Here is a 13,872-nt window from a genome sequence, read left to right as displayed (position 1 = left end):
TCATCATCATCATCATCATCATCATCATCATCATCATCATCATCATCATCATGTACAATGTGGTAGTAAAATGGTGCCCTTTATATGAAACGGCAGGATCAAGGTATGCTTTTTGGATTAAAAAAAAACATTTTGAAGCTGTGGATGCAAAATCCATGGATATGGAGGGCGAATTGTATTCCTAACCATGCAGCATTTTCATTGCCCTTATAATCTAGATCAAGATTGGCAAACTGTGGACACTTTTTCCTTCTCCATATCCTCATGCACTGTAATTTTTGCAGTTCTTTTGTCTTTTCTGGTGGTGTGATGGCCTTGCCATCCTATTCTGAGACTTTTGCCTTGACTTGTTTTAGGCCTATGAGGGCCTTTTTTCAGAAATGAATGTGACAGTGGCATCGTAACATTTTTACAATTGTACCCTTTGGAGTTTTATTAATTTTATGTATTTCAGGAATTTATAATCTGCCTGTCTCCCAAAATGGGATTCAAGAAGTTAAGGCACAGTTATGCCAAGTATATACATCCATAAAGCAGATTATGGCAGGAATGCAGCTATTGATGGAGCAGCACAGAGGCTGATTTGAAAGGGCCACCCAAGATATAAAAAGAGAGAGAAAGAGAGAAGACAGTTCCAATGTCAGCAAATTCTTGTCCCACAGAGAGTAATGGTTACTTCTCTACCAAATGGTAGCTCAGACTAAGCAGAAGGATTGGGCTGAGTTTGCATAATGCTGCTCTTTCTGACATCATTACATGCCTCTGTTAATTAAAGGCAGATATCCACAATCCAGGTGTAGCTACTGGTTGTTGCCGTGTCCCTTTATGTTGTTTCCAACTTATGGCAACCCTAAAGTGAACCTATTACGGGGTTTTCTGGGGCTGAGAGTATGTCACTTGCCCAAGGTCATCTAGTGGGTTTTGATGACCTTCCTTGGAGGTCTTTAAACAGAGGCTGGATGGCCATCTGTTGGGAATGCTTTGATTCAGAGTTCCTGCATGGCAGAATGGGGTTGGACTGGATGGACCTTGTGGTTTCTTCCAATGCTACGATTCTATGATTCTATGATTCTATGATGTCTGAGCAGGGAGTCAAACCCTGATCTCCAGAGTCGTAGTCCAACATTCAAACCGCTACACCATGCTGACTCTCTGTAGCTACTGGGGCTGGGGGAAAATAAAGACTTGTTGTTGTTGTTAACTGACTTTGAGTCCATTCTGATTCATAGTGACCCTGTGGATGAGATGTCTCCAAGACTCCTTACCTTCCACTGCTCTGCTTAGGTCCTGTAAATTGATACCCATGATCTCCCTAATATAGTCCATCCATCTAGCATGTGGCCTTCCTCTCTTTCTACCCCCCCCCCCCTCCTAGCATTTTTGTCTTTTCTAGTGAGTTGTACCTTCTCATGATGTGGCCAATGTATAACCCCAACTTTATCATCTTGGCTTTCTTGGAGATTTCAGGCTCCATTTGTTCTTCTTTTTGGCTGTCCATGGTATCAGGACTCTTCTCCAGCACCACATCTCAAATGAATGGATTTTCCTCTTATCTACTTTCTTCACTGTCCAGCTCTTGCATCCGTACATGGTAATAGAGAATAAAATGGCTTGTACAATTCTAACTTTCATGGTCAGTTGTAGGCATTGCCTCTGAATAAAAATTCCCCTCCTTCATGTGAAATTTTTCTTCAGCCTCCCAATTTCAGTCATTGCAATAATTTTAGATTGCAGTGGAGCATGGAGAAAGACTTTTAATGGTTAAGCAAGGAGGTTTCTTATTTAGATTAATGTTTTATCTTTTTTTAATTTTGGTATGATTTTAAAACAATTTCATAGTCTTTTAATGTGGGGATTTTCAATTGTTTTAAAAACTTTTTTTTTGCAAATAATTTTAATTTGTTGTTTCTGGAAGACTCTTTGGGTCTTCCCTGGTGAAAGGGTGACACATAAATGAAGTAAGTAAGGTGCTATAAAGACTGGCACTTTGTGCCAGCCTGTGCATGGGCTGAGGACTGAGCATTCACATGCTACGGGCCCTCACTGTGCTGCCTGTGTGCCATTTTGGTATGCACCCTTCCAGAATGCACACACCATGATGATGCACATGCGGTGCAGCACCCAAATGGAGCACACCTCTGCGACTATGACACCTTTTTTGGAGGGCAAGAAGAAGCATCTTGCTGCCCATCTGTAGAGCTCCTAAGTAAGTCAGTAATGACAGTTTTGGCATCCAAAGAAATGGAGCAGGAAGAGTGACCAAGAGAATGTGAACATAGCAAATAGAAGAGCTGTAGGCAAGACAAGGATTTTCAGTTTTCCACTCTCTGCAATGTTAGAAATGTGGGGGTTGAAGGAAAATGTTATATGAGGAGGGGCCAAAATCCTTACTGATGGATAGTCCCCTGTAGCGACACTTCTGGATTGTGGACACCTGCCTTTGATTGACAAGAGGCACATAATGACATCAGAGTGAGCAGCCTTATGCAAGCTCAGCCTGGTCCTTCTCCTGCTGTGTAGTTGCTGTGTGTTGGCAAAGAGTGCCCAGTATTCTCCATGGGCAAGAATTTGCTGACGTTGGAGCCATTCCTTCTATCTCTTTCTCTCTCTCAGGTGACCCTTTCAACTCTGCCTCTTTGCTGCCATCTGCTTGATTTGCTGACAAGCATTTAACTAAAGTAGACTTGATTTACTTACTAACATCCCTGTGCTGCCAGGGTAACGTTTCATGCTGAGGCAGCCATCCTTTTTCTGAGTAATGCTGGGCTGAGATGTAGGCTGGCCTTCTACCCTTCAGAAGGAGAAAAAAAAAAAATCCAAAAAACTCTGACCTGACAGAACTGAGGAGAGATGAGGAGGCCTGTGGCTGCTGCCATTAATCTCCAGGACAGAACTGTATTCTCATTTAAGGCAGGAGTAAGATTCACTTGTTTTAAAGTTTATTCACATTGGCTGATATGTACTGCTGCCTAGCAATAAAATCAGGGATGACCAGAAAACCAGAAACCACTTAGGACTTTCAGCTGGTGTTATCTTAGCTTGGAAAGTTTTTTTAAAAACCCTGGTAGTTAGTTGCTGTTATATTTCCAAGTAGGATATATAGTAGAGGTGTATGGAGCGTGCAGACCACACCAGGTGACAACCTAAGGGGTGTGTGTGTGAGAGAGACACTAGAATCACAGAATCATAGAATTGGAAGAGACCACAAAGGCCATCCAATCCAACCCCCTGCCATACAGGAACTCACAATCAAAGCATGCCCGACAGATGCCCATCCAGCCTCTGCTTAAAGACTTTTAAGAAGGAGACTCCATGTATTAGCAATGCTGCCCAGTCAAATGTCATACTACTGCTCCCTAAACATCTGCCTTCAGGCAGAAATGAGTTGTGGGGTTCACCACTGTCCCTTTAAAATGCTGAGGAGATGGTGTGAAGTGGGGAGGCTCATTGGGAGGAGAAAGGAAAAGAGCCTAGGTTTTTTTTAATCAGATTTTTTAAAATTAAACTTTAAATTTTAAATTTTTTTAAAAATTATTTTAACATTATCTTTAAAAAAAACCATCAAATCTTACCAAATTTTCACTTTAACCATATGAAACAATGTGCAGATAAATACATTTAGGCTGTGCATATTATATTGTAATTTAAAATTAGACTTTTAAATTTTGCTAGTTGTTTTATGTCACAACTATTGTCATTACATTTGTGATGTATGGGGATTATGATTTTATGAGTAACATCAGATCAAAAAATACTACTCAGGATTCTGTATGGTGTGGTGTGGCAGGAGGTCAAGTGTGTGTGTGTGGGGGGGGGGGCAGCATGAGTTATCTCGCTGAGTGATGTCAACCATTTAGGAAAGTGAGTAAGATCCTCCTCTAGCAAAAAGTGCAAAGGAAGACTGTTTCACAAATGTGAAGCCAGGTCCAGAGAGGCTCAAACCTTGACAGAGCCATACTTTGTCTGTAGATCTTAAATTTCTAGATGGTACAGATGAAAAACTGAAGATGATGCCACCCTAACTGAAAATGGTACTTGAAGCTGATCAGGGAGCATTCTAGATTTCATGCCCATCCCTTCTTCACATGTTTAGTCCAAAGGTAGAGGATGTAAGTCTTCATAGTATGAGAACTGAGCTAAGGCAGGAATAGGAACTGTTTGACTGTGGAACACTTTTCCACAGAGTGTAGTGGAGTCTCCTTCCCTGGAGGTCTTTAAACAGAGGCTGAATGGCTGTCTGCCGGGGATGCTTTGATTTAGATTTCCTGCATTGCAGAATGTGGTTGGACTGGATGGCCCTTGTGGTCTCTTCCAACTCTATGATTCTATGGTGGGTTACAGACCGCCGCTTTGCGGTGGTCTCCCGCCGGCGCCATTTGCTCTGTGAGGGAGCTGCAGCAGCCACACCGCGCGGCTCCCGCGGTGCCTCTATGACGTCGCGAGGCACCGCTGGCGCATTTGCGATGTCATAGGCGCCGCGACATGTCTGGACACTATGCGTCCGATACGTAAACATGGCGGCCCCCATGTGGAAGGGGCGCCGCCATGTTGTACGTATGGAATACGTACTAGGGTTAGGGGGGTGCGGAAGCACCACCCCTTCCTAACCCTAATACGTATTCCATACGTATTTTTTGGCGGTCTGTAACCCGCCTATGATTCAGATCTGGTTGAACTACAACTCCTAAGAGCCTAAGCCAGTTGAATCAATGTTGAGGAACATTGTAGTAGTTGCAGTTCATCCATTTCTGGAGGACTGCGTAGTCCCTATGCTTGATCTAGAGAACCTTGCATCCTCTTAGTGGCGTACAGAAGTGTAAGTCTTCCTTATGCTTGCATGTGCCTTTTATCGATTTGCTGTGGAGGTTGATATTTTCTTCCACATTCAGCAATGACCAAAGTCATGCCAGGATTCCTAATTTGCTTTGATAGCTCCACTGGCTACTAGCTCAACATGGCTGGTAGAGGGGAAAGAAGATCAAAGGCGCGTCTGGCTATGCCACATAGCCATATACAATTTATCAACATCATAGATGTCCAGAGGACCCTAGCAGATCTTGGTGGAAGATGTTACCACTCTGTGTCTGATTATAGTGCATATCTGCATGCTTTTCCAGGCTATTTGAGGGGGAGCATATCACAGCAAAACCATGGGTCCTGCAGATGGAGACTGAGGAGCCATAACAGAGTTCTGCCTGTGGAACTCTTATGCTATGCTGGGAAATGTAGGATCTCAGCCTATGAGTGTTATTGAAGTGTATTGTTAAGATCTCAGTCACTCTGTCGTGATTTCCCTGAGGAAAGTCAGTTCGTACGTTACTTCAGTCATCTCCCCCTCCCACTAAGACTGAACTTCTGCACGTTTACGTTTCAGATGCAATTACTCCTTTGTCGTTATCTGCCATCTCAGGCTGCCGCCAGCATGAGTAAGAAAACTCTGAGTCATGGGCTTTGCGTAGTTCATACCCCTCCATCCCTGCTCTTGTCAAAGGGAGAGATGGCCTGTGAGAAGAATTTCCAATGGCAAAATAAAAAGGGGCCAGGAAAAAACAGCAACTGCTTCCATTTCTAGTTGAATAACCATGCAGATTCCAAACTTGTTGGGAAATTGGGCTCAGAGGAAAGCAAATTAGCAGCAGGATGCCCAAAAGAAGAGGAAGGGGATTTTATTGACATTTCCTTACCTCCATTGATACTGCTGATATCCATCACCATTTATTGTCACTGTCATTATTATTATTGTTATTATTATTATTAACCTTTATTTATAAAGTGCTGTAAATTTACACAGCGCTGTACATACAATCTTTTTAATTGGACGGATCCCTGCCCTCAGGCTTACAATCTAAAAAGACATGACACAAAGGGAGTGGGGGTAGGGAGGGGGCATCTCTAGTAGGATAATACATATAAAATACATAGCAATACAGGAAATGATTCAATAAAACAGGGAAGATAAGATCATCAAATAGCAAGTGACAATTATGCAATGCCTGGGAACGCTGCCCTGAACAGAATGGTCTTCAACTCCGTTTTGAAGCTGGTTAAAAAAGTGATGGCTCTTGCTCGCGAGGGAAGACGGTTCCAGGAGTGAGGGGCAGTGAGTGAAAAGGGGCGAATCCAGGATGGGGCAGAGGAAATCCTGGGCTGAGACAGCAGACCTTGGTGCCCTTGGCATCACTCTGTTTCAGTATCCCATTTGTAACAAGGGGACAATGTGATTGGATTACCTCACAAAGCTGTTATTTGGAGAATTTATAATAATGCATGCTATGTGCTTTGACGTCCTGTGAATATAGCTTTCCTGAAGTTGTGGGTTGGAATCCTATTGGTTAGTCACAACTGAATCAACTGTTGACTAGGGAGTCAACACATAGGTAGATACCTTTGTGTTAATGGGTTGGGACTAAAAATAGGATTCAGCCACTCACTTAGAATTACCATTGGTTTGCATGCAAATAATTTTACACAACTGTCATATTTGTGTCTGCTCACAAGTAACTATCATTGGTGTACACATGTAAATAGGTATAGAATTAGAGCCTTAAGCACAGAAGATGGTGGCTCCAGTGTCAGTGGGCGGTGTAAATGAGCTAGGTTTCAATCTAGATTTTAAAGGAGTGATCCAGGAAGCTGGACACTATTTGTGGAGAGTAGTCTCTGGAGCAGCAGATCATAAGCTTGTTTGATCTTCTATATCAGTGTTTCCCAAACTTTGGTCCTCCAGATATTTTGAATTTCAGCTCTCAGGGCTCCTGACTGTGGACAAGCTGGCTAGGGCATCTGCTAGGTCAAGTCGAAACATTTGGAAGACCAAAGTTTGGGAACCACTGTTCTACATGAAATCCCTTCAAGATATTGAGTGATGGCTACATTTCACTTCTTCTTCTCTTTTTTTCAAGCTAAATAGTTCCTCATAAGGTTTGGCTTCATGTTGTGAGTCACCTTGGGCTTGAGTGCTGGGAGAAAGGTAGATTATAAAATAATAAACAAATCAGTGGTACATGTTTTATAATGTCTCTGTCATATGTTATCCATGACAGTGGGATGGGTTGCACAACAATGGAAACGTAAAAGGCTGATGCTGCTGTCTTTGCAGCTGTGTGAAAACTGCTTTAAAAAGCTGTTTGCTGTATGATTTAGTAATAACTGAGGGGCAGTTCCAAGAATCCCCCATGCTGCTTGGAGGATTCTGAGATTTGTAGTTTAAAAAGTAACTTTTCCAAGGTCTAGGACTTTCATATGTTGTAACTGGATTCAACCTGGCATCTTCTGTCTGCAAATCATGTGATCTATTTGAGTCCTCTGATCCCTTCTATGATCCTTCCAGAGAATTTCATATTTTTTCCACTTTAAAGGCTGTGTTGTGGAACTTAATAACTAGAATTTCTCTCTGGGTCAGTGTCTCTCATCAGTGAGCATCTAAGCCCTTATTGTCACTACACAGAACTGTACACCAGGAAACTAACAGAAATCTCCAGGCATTGTGTCAGTGTAATGATGGTTGAATTCCACTGTGATGCAGATATGCATGGGTCTTTTCAAGCTAGATTTATTTGCAAAAACAAGTATAGGAAACAAAGCCAACCTATCTAGCAGGAGATTGACCTTACTCACCAGAGACAATGGACTATATACAGGAAAGAAAAATATTTTGCTCTACTATTTTTTAACAAAAATCACTCCACAGACATTTCTTCCTTCTCTGCTTCCTAGTGTTGAACTCTAATTAGAGTTTTGAAAGGAAACAAGACCACCCTGTAGTGCAAGACTGTTCTTGAAGCATTCTTGATTAATATATGGTGTATTTTGAATTTTCATACATACTTATTGATAAACTGAATCAACAGTGCTTTAAAGCCCTTGTTCTCAGATTGGCATGCCTCTTCTCATGCACCCCTTTGTATGCTTTGATGACCTAAATCCTGTTGTTGTCTTACACAAAGGTAAACTCTCCTACAGAAGTGGCTGGACCATTATGTCTGTTGCAGAAGGAAAAATTGCACCTGTGGTGCCATTGTGTTTGCAGATTTTCATGTCCACACACACATGCACTTGGTTGTGCATTCCAGTTGCACATTTAGCCATGCATTTAGATATGCAATTTTGTGATTCAACATAAGGGTTCCACATGCAGGGATTTACACTAGAAAAAATGATAAATATCAATTTTCCTGATTACCAATGAATGTTGCAAACAAGGAATCAGTTTTTTGTCCCTTTCATGGGGGTAGAATTCAGAGATGTAGTTGTGTTAGTCTAGAATATCAGTATGCAAAGGGATCTTGTAGCATCTTTGACATGAACTATGTGGAAGACAGTACATGTGCTTTTGTAGATGGTCTACTTCCTCAGATGCGTTAAGGCTACAAAAACTTATGCAACAGATGTATATTCTTGTATTATTGTATATTCCTGCATGGCAGCAGGTTGGACTGGATGGCCCTTATGGTCTCTTTGAGTTCTATAATTCAATGATACTTTCACACAGTTAATCTCAAAAGGTGCTACAAAAGATCCCTTTGCATACATTTTTTTTGTCCTGTGACCTTAGGACACTCAGGAATCAAAATGATGGGAAGCTGGAAGTTGTGCAGCTAGTCCAGAAAAACATGCAACTTCTCTCTTCCCTGAAAGTAGCACATTTTTTAGCATGGAAAGGACATTGCATAATATTCAAACCAGCAAATGCTTCAACTTTAGTCATCCTGAGTTTCTTTTCCTGAGGTGTAGTGATTTGTGTGTTGGACTTTGATTCTGGAAACCAGGGTTCAAATTCCTGCTGAACTTTGAAACCCACTGAGTATCCTTGGAGTTGGACAAATTACACTCTCCCAGCCATTCAGAGAATGGCAATGGCAACCTCCTCTGAAGAAATTTGCCAAGAAAACACCACAATAGGTTCACTTTAAGGTTGCCATAAATTGGAAATGAATTGAAGGCATGCAGCAACAACAATTTGGGTGTACAACTTTCAGGCTGGCAAAGGCTGCAGTCATGGTGTTTAACCCTTCACCACATTGTATAGGGATACAGAGTATAATTTAGTTTGGCATTTTGCTCAGTTTCCCCAACTTTATAATGAAAAACAGGGGTGGTGGTGGTTGTTGTATGCCTTTGATTCCAAGTTATAAGCACCCTAAGGCCAACCTATCACAGGGCTTTCTAGAGCTGAGAGTGTGTGACTTGCCTAAGGTCACCCAGAGGTTTCCCTGGTCTCAAGAATCCACAGTTCAATGCTCAAACTACTAAAACATGCTGGCTTTCATGTAAATGTTTGTAGTCCCCCCCCCCTAAAAAAAGCTGCATAGTTTTCTGTGCACAAAGGAAAGACTGTGAGTGTAATTCATTTTCCATGTGCACTACACAATCTCAGTATAGAAACTTGGCTGTTGCCTCATGCTATTTGCAGTGTACTTTCTGCCTAGGAGATGTATTTTTTGAGCCTCTGCAGGTTTATTCAGGCGGGTTACAAACGGCCCTCAAGGGGCCATTTTCCCGCCGCCACCATTCGCTGCGTAGGGAAGCCCCAGCTGCCAGACCGCGAGGCTTCCCCGCACAGCAAAAAAGGAGCGGCGAAATGCCGCTCCTTTTTGGAACGCGGAAGTGGCGCCGCGAGGGGTGGAGTGCGTCCTTGCGACGTCACTTCCGCCGCGACACGTCTGGACGCACAGCGTCCAATACGTCAACATGGCGGCGCCCATGTGGATGGGCACCGCAAAAAAGTACGCGCTCTGCGCGTACTGGGAGGAAGGGCTGTCAGGAAGGTAAGAACCTTCCTAACCCTAATACGGCCCTTCCTAACCCTAGTACGCGCAGAGCGCGTACTTTATGGCGGTTTGTAACCCGCCTCAGATTTATAATAGATTATATATTCACCAGGCCTTACTTCCAGATAAGGATGCAAAGATTTGCAACTGAAGAGTCTCCCTTTTCTCTCTTTTAATGGTGAAGTTCACAGAAACACACTTTGCTGGTTTTTTCTTCAACTTCAGAAGGATGCCTGCTCTTGAACATATATGGGGAATAGCTGCTTGTTCTGGCATTGGATTGAATTCAGAGGTTGTGGTGAGAGTGCATCTATACCAGTGGTACCAAAACTTGGCCCTCTAGGTGCTTTGGACTTCATTTCCCAGAAACCCTAGCAACTTGGCTAACAGTCAGGAATCCTGAGAGCTGAAGTCCAAAACATCTGGAGGACTAAAGTGTGGAAATCACTGATCTGCACTGCACTGTAGAAATAATGGAGTTTGAATCCTGGGATTTGTAGTTTTACAGGGTCTTTGGCCTGCTTTGTCAAAGAGTCTTGGTGCATCACAAAACTACAAATCCCAGGATTCTATAGGATGGAGCCATGTTAATTAAAGTACTGTAAAACTGCATTATCTCTATTGTACAGATGAGTCTTGGATTCCTACCTTTATGATTCTTGTTTCAAGTTTGCATTTCAGTTGCATGGATTTTTCTTTTGGAGAGAATCTTTATGTTTTAACTGGGGCTTTGTGGGTTTATTGTATTACATTTTCAATTGTACATCCCTTTGTGAACTTTGATTATGAAACAGAGGAAAATGTCCTCCACCCTGAACACAGCCACAGATTCCTCCCCCCCCCCCAATTTTTGTCAGGAGCTACCTAAAGAAAAGAACACAGGGAAATATTCCAGGATTCATTGAAGGATGAATTACATGTATAATGAGGACATTGCTGCTCGTAAAATGAATATGGACAGGCAGGTTATTACTCAATGTTGAAACAGCGTCATTGGCTACTTGTCTGTTTCTGGGCACAATTCAAAGTGTTGGTTATGACCTATAAAATCCTATGTGGCTTGAATCACACTGTCTGAAAGGCTGTATCTCCCCATATGAGCCCGTTCAAGTCTTACACTCATCAAGAGAGGACTTTATGTCCCATCATCCTGATAAGCTCTGCTAGTGAGGGCATGAAAGAGAGCCTTCTTGGTGGCTGCTCCGAGGCTGTGGAAAGTTCCCTCAAGGGAAGCTCGGTCAACCTCCTCTCCATGCTTTCTATTCACTGGGAAGCAAAGGTATTTATTTAAACAGGCCTTCACTTTTTAACTAGTTGGGGCCCACGGATGTGCTGTTGTATCCTTTACTATGTGCTGAATGTGTTTTAATATAGTTTAAAATTAATGGCTTGGTTGTTTATGGTTTTAAACTTTTGTACTATATGCTGTTTTAAAGGTAAAGGTAGTCCTTTGACATTAATGTCTAGTCATAACCAACTGTAGGGGGTTATACTGTTTTAGTAATTTTATTTTAACTTATGCTTGTATGCTACATTGAGTCCCGTATTGGGAGAAAGGTGAGATGATGATAATGATGATGATGATGATGATATCTTCTTTCTCTCTTTGTTTTCAGTTCTGCTCTCTTGCAGGATTGTTACATCTATAATCTAAGCTTTCTCTTTCTCTTTTTTGCTTTTCTCTTTCTCCTTTCATTTTCCTTTCCCTGCTTTTCTCTCCATTTTTTCTTTTTCTGGGGAAAAACAACAACTGAGGTTCCAGTGCTGATAGGTGCTCTGGGAGCTATTCCAAATAGACTGAATAATCATCCAACTGAAGTCACCATAAATAGAATCGCAATAGCACATTTACAAAAATAGTGACCTTCCTTGGAATGGGTCATATTATTCAGTGGAACATTATTGATTCCTAGATTCTTGGGCAGAATCTGAATCATTGGTAGTCCAGCCATTAACACTGGTAGACTGTAAAACCAATAATAATAATAATAATAATAATACAGTGGGCTGCTTCCATGGACAGCAAACCCCATTGTTTTAAATGGCTGCATGTGGCCATAGGAAATACCAGGACTTGAGGTTGTGCATTTTTTACTATCTGCAAGGAGATCCAGAACAGATCCCCTGCGGATAACAAGGGATGACTGCAATAATAATAATAATAATAATAATAATATAGACCTCCTTGAGAGGAGGGCCCCCAACTCCTACTAGCAATGACTGTTTTCTTCCTCCTTAGTCACTGCCCTCTTTTGTCTTTTATTTCTTCAGGTTATGGACATGCTGCTCCAGGAACAAATGCTGGGAAGGCTTTCTGCATGTGCTACGCTGCTCTGGGCATTCCCTTGACCCTGGTCATGTTCCAGAGCCTTGGTGAACGCATGAACACCTTTGTCAAGTACCTCTTGCAACGGATGAAGAAGTGCTGCAGGATGAGAAGTACGGATGTATCCATGGAGAACATGGTGGCTGTTGGGTTCTTCTCCTGCATAGGGACCCTCTGCATAGGAGCAGCAGCCTTTTCCCATTGCGAGGAGTGGAGTTTTTTCCAGGCCTTCTATTACTGTTTTATCACATTGACTACAATAGGGTTTGGGGACTACGTGGCCCTTCAGACAAAGGGAGCCCTTCAAAAGAAGCCACTCTATGTGGCATTTAGCTTTATGTACATCCTTGTGGGATTGACTGTCATTGGGGCATTTCTCAATCTGGTTGTTCTCAGGTTGTTCATGAACATTGAAGAAGAAAGACGGGAGGCCGAAGAGCGGGCATCCCTGGCAGGGAACCACAACAGCATGATCATTCACATCCAAGAGGACTCCCAACATGGTCGGCCTCGGTATAAGGCCGAAGTTACTGACCTCCACTCTGATTGTACATGCATGTGCTACAGGTCCCATGAATACACCAGCCGGATGGTGTCCCACCAAAATTCCTTCAGCTCCAAGCTGAACCTTCAGTACTTTCACTCCATCTCCTACAAGATTGAGGAGATCTCGCCAAGCACATTAAAAAATAGCCTTTTCCCATCCCCTGTCAGCTCCATCTCACCTGGGTTACACAGCTTTACAGATAGTCACAGGCTGATGAGACGTCGGAAGTCCATTTGAAATAGTTTGCCTTTGCGGGGTTTTGATCATTTATTCCTAGGGGTTCTTTTTTGTAAAAAAAGAAAACAACAGCAAGGACAGTAATTCCTTGTGTGAGCCAGAGCGAGGCAAATGGCTGATACATGAAATAATGCAAAGGGAAAGACATCCCTCCTCTGAGACTCAGCGTTGGAGCATGAAGCATGGATGAACCTTTTTTCTTTTTTCCAGCAAAGTATGCCTTACATTAACCCTCCTCCTCGGTAGTCAAAAGATTCGAGGTGATGGGAAGTGGGTATCCAAATTCCAAAGTTGCACACATAGCTGGGAGGTTTTCTGTGCCAGTTGGCATGCTTGACCTAACAAACTCTTTCTCTTCTGTCACAAGCAGGTCACATTGTGTGTGTGTGTGTGAGAGAGAGAGCACAGGTTTGTCTCTGTGTGTTGAGCATGTGGGTATGGGTGCACACGCACAAATTCCGCTACTAGTGCCATGTGACAAACAAGAGTATATATTTAAGCATCAGGTATTGGTTTTCTTCTATACCTTTCTTCCTTTGAAGAAATTGTTTTCTGGCCTGCTTTTGGCTTCTGGAAAATAAAAATAAAAGGGGTGGGGGAGAAAGGGGGAAAGCTGGGTTTCCATTTTTGTTTGCTGAGTCAAGCATGCGCCAGAAACAAATTAATATATGGAGTGTATCATGATAAGATTTTTTAAAAAGAAAATGCTAGGTTTTATTAGATTGTATTAACTTTTTTTTAAAAAAAGGAAACAAGGTGGGGAAGAAGGATTGCTTTTGCTTGCCAGGCCAAATCCTTGCAAATCTATATTTTTAAACAAATACAGCATGCATTTTGTAAAACTCGTACGCATTATGAAAACACAAGAAGAAAACAAAACTCTAGCAATGGAATTAATACTCAAATGCAACGAATATGGATTTGAAATACATTTATGTTAATTATTTGTTGTTCCAAGTATTTGCCATGCTTATAGAGATTTTTTTTCCTAT

General features: G+C 42.2%; 1 protein-coding gene across 1 annotated transcript in view; it reads left to right on the top strand.

Annotated features, from left to right (window-relative positions):
- Positions 1 to 12,993, top strand: part of KCNK9 (potassium two pore domain channel subfamily K member 9) — a 106,288-nt gene extending 93,295 nt beyond the window's left edge. Inside the window, exon 3 of the mRNA XM_042461649.1 lies at positions 12,042 to 12,993. Coding sequence (XP_042317583.1) covers positions 12,042 to 12,880 — 839 coding nt within the window. The 3' untranslated portion in view covers positions 12,881 to 12,993. The remainder of the gene's footprint in view (positions 1 to 12,041) is intronic.
- Positions 12,994 to 13,872: the final 879 nt, after the last annotated feature.

The sequence above is a fragment of the Sceloporus undulatus genome, chromosome 4, assembly GCF_019175285.1.
Source record: "Sceloporus undulatus isolate JIND9_A2432 ecotype Alabama chromosome 4, SceUnd_v1.1, whole genome shotgun sequence".
NCBI lineage: Eukaryota > Metazoa > Chordata > Lepidosauria > Squamata > Phrynosomatidae > Sceloporus > Sceloporus undulatus.
The sequence above is the reverse complement of the archived record's forward strand: the minus strand, read 5'-3'. Positions and strand labels throughout refer to the sequence as shown.